General features: G+C 48.7%; 2 protein-coding genes across 2 annotated transcripts in view; both read left to right on the plus strand.

Moving 5' to 3' along the window:
- Window positions 1-1,082, plus strand: part of LOC128382154 (leucine-rich repeat-containing protein 30-like) — a 4,465-nt gene extending 3,383 nt beyond the window's left edge. Inside the window, exons 6-7 of the mRNA XM_053342151.1 lie at window positions 526-574; window positions 933-1,082. Of these exons, the coding sequence (XP_053198126.1) occupies window positions 526-574; window positions 933-1,082 (199 nt within the window). The remainder of the gene's footprint in view (window positions 1-525; window positions 575-932) is intronic.
- A 1,880-nt stretch (window positions 1,083-2,962) lies between these two features.
- The window catches only part of LOC128382750 (receptor-type tyrosine-protein phosphatase mu-like), a 65,582-nt gene continuing 65,423 nt past the window's right edge, over window positions 2,963-3,121 (plus strand). Inside the window, exon 1 of the mRNA XM_053342763.1 lies at window positions 2,963-3,028. Within this exon, the coding sequence (XP_053198738.1) occupies window positions 2,963-3,028 (66 nt within the window). The remainder of the gene's footprint in view (window positions 3,029-3,121) is intronic.

The raw sequence follows: 3,121 nt of genomic DNA on the forward strand, positions 1-3,121 counted from the left end.
CCAGGTAACCGCACCTAACCAGGTAACTCCACCTAACCAGGTAACCACACCTCACCAGGTAACCGCACCTAACCAGGTAACTCCACCTAACCAGGTAACTCCACCTCACCAGGTAACCCCACCTCACCAGGTAACTCCACCTAACCAGGTAACCCCACCTCACCAGGTAACCCCACCTCACCAGGTAACCCCACCTCACCAGGTAACTCCACCTAACCAGGTAACATCACCTCACCAGGTAACTCCACCTAACCAGGTAACCCCACCTAACCAGGTAACTCCACCTCACCAGGTAACTCCACCTAACCAGGTAACATCACCTCACCAGGTAACTCCACCTAACCAGGTAACCCCACCTCACCAGGTAACTCCACCTAACCAGGTAACTCCACCTAACCAGGTAACATCACCTAACCAGGTAACATCACCTCACCAGGTAACCCCACCTCACCAGGTAACCCCCCTCACCAGGTAACACCACCTAACCAGGTAACTGTACTGATTGATTTGATTGGTGTATTTCAGGTTGGAGTTGCTGAATCTGGACTTTAACGACATTAAAGACGTTCCACAGGTAAATATGTACACCTCAGACATGACTGTAGTTTACTGACAGGTGATTGACAGGTGATTGACAGGTGATTGACAGGTGATTGACAGGTGAGCAGGTGATTGACAGGTGAGCAGTTGATTGACAGGTGATCAGATGAGCAGGTGATTGACAGGTGAGCAGGTGATTGACAGGTGAGCATGTGATTGACAGGTGAGCAGGTGATTGACAGGTGAGCAGGTGATTGACAGGTGAGCAGGTGATTGACAGGTGAGCAGGTGATTGACAGGTGAACAGGTGATTGACAGGTGATCAGGTGAGCAGGTGATTGACAGGTGAGCAGGTGATTGACAGGTGATTGACAGGTGCTGTTGTTGCCTAGGAGATGCACCAGCTGTCCCGGCTGGAGAAGCTGGCCTGCCATCCTCTGGATAAAGGACTCCACATTCTCCACAACCCGCTGATGAAGCCTGTGAAGGAGGTGCTGGAGGGGGGGCTCAGTGCCCTGTTCAACTACCTGAGGGCTGGGTAAAGGGTGGGGGGGGGGGCTCAGTGCCCTGTTCAACTACCTGAGGGCTGGGTAAAGGGTGGGGGGGGGGCTCAGTGCCCTGTTCAACTACCTGAGGGCTGGGTAAAGGGTGGGGGGGGGGCTCAGTGCCCTGTTCAACTACCTGAGGGCTGGGTGAAGGGGGGGGGGGGGGCTATTAAACCACCTGAGGGCTGGTTAGTTGGGTGTGGGGCTTTTTAAATAACTGGGGGCTGAAACTACCTCAATAATCCAGAAGTTTATGTGCTGATGATGAAGATGATGGAGATGATGAAGATGATGGAGATGATGAAGATGATGAAGATGATGAAGATGATGTTTAGTGTGGATAATAAACTGTGACATCATCAACGTACCTGTTTCTGTTTTATTACTGTTACTAATACACTAGTCTAATATACAGGAAGTCATTTAACCAATAAACTGATTACTAATGAAGAGTGAACCAATGAGCATTAAACAGGAAGTCATTGAACCAATAAACTGATTACTAATGAAGAGCGAACCAATGAGCAGCATTAAACTTCCTGGTTCTCTACAAACATCAGTCAGGTCTCCTCACACAGAGCTCATGAGAGAGGAGCAGAATCACGGTTCAGAGTGTTTGACCTCGTTTCCTCTCGTCTGAAACTCATTTTATTCCTCTCAGCTCTGCATGCAAGCAGCGATGAACGGGCCCTCAACCCCCCCCCCATGCACCGCCCCGTACGTGCATGTCGGTGCGTGCTGCAGTTACACGGCAGACACAGCGGGCACGTAGACGTCTTGGCACCCGGGCTTGTAATGAATATTGTGTGATGGGGCTAAGTCATATTGCATGTGTCCACTAGGTGGCGCTAGAGATCACCCACCAGTTACATGTCATGTTGCAGTGTGTGCTGTGGAGAACACATTCTGTAAATTTCATGTAAATAGGATAATGTTTGTCAGGCCGACTTCCTGTGTCCAGTAGGTGGGACTTCCTGTGTCCAGTAGGTGGGACTTCCTGTGTCCAGTAGGTGGCGCTGTGTATATGAAGCAGTATTGATGCATAGATGTGTTCAGGGCGGGACCCTCTACATGCATGATCAATGAGTATTTATGTTCCTGTTAATTGTTTTATGTTACCCTCTGACCCCAACCCCCTAACCCTAACCCTCTGACCCTAACCCTAACCATCTGACCCTAACCCTCTGACCCTAACCCCCCTGACCCTAACTCTCTGACCCTCTGACCCTCTAACCCTCTGACCCTAACCCTCTGACCCTCTGACCCTAACCCCTGACCCTTACCCTCTGACCCTAACCCTCTGACCCTTACCCCTCTGACCCTGACCCCCTGACCCTAACCCTCTGATGAGCTTTAATGGACAGATTCATGTTTTCATCTCTCTGAACTCATTATGATCTTATTTCTCTGATATCTGACATGAAGTTCACAGCTAGAGTCTCTTTTCTTGTAATTTCCACATTAAACCACTAGAGGTCACTAGAGGTCAGCATGTGATGCAGCTTCACCAGTTAGACCTGATCACTGTCCTGTCTCTCAGGTTTCCACTGAAGCTCAGCAGCCTTTAACCTCCCAGCTCAGGGTCAGAGTTCAACCTGCAGTCTGACACAAGAAGGACCAGTTAGAGTCTTCATCATGTCTTCATCAGGTCTTCATCATGTCTTCATCAGGTCTTCATCACGTCTTCATCATGTCTTCATCAGGTCTTCATCATGTCTTCATCAGGTCTTCATCATGTCTTCATCATGTCTTCATCATGTCTTCATCAGGTCTTCATCATGTCTTCATCAGGTCTTCATCATGTCTTCATCATGTCTTCATCACGTCTTCATCATGTCTTCATCAGGTCTTCATCATGTCTTCATCATGTCTTCATCATGTCTTCATCAGGTCCTAAAATAACCACCTCATCATATTCATGTGAGTATTCGTCCAGATCTTCAGTCTGTGTTCAGTCTCTCAGGACAGGAAGTGTTTAACAGTGTCATCCATCAGCATTAAAACATGAGCCAGCTCATCGTCTTCATGTTCCTTCA

Source organism: Scomber japonicus, chromosome 21, assembly GCF_027409825.1.
Source record: "Scomber japonicus isolate fScoJap1 chromosome 21, fScoJap1.pri, whole genome shotgun sequence".
Lineage (NCBI taxonomy): Eukaryota > Metazoa > Chordata > Actinopteri > Scombriformes > Scombridae > Scomber > Scomber japonicus.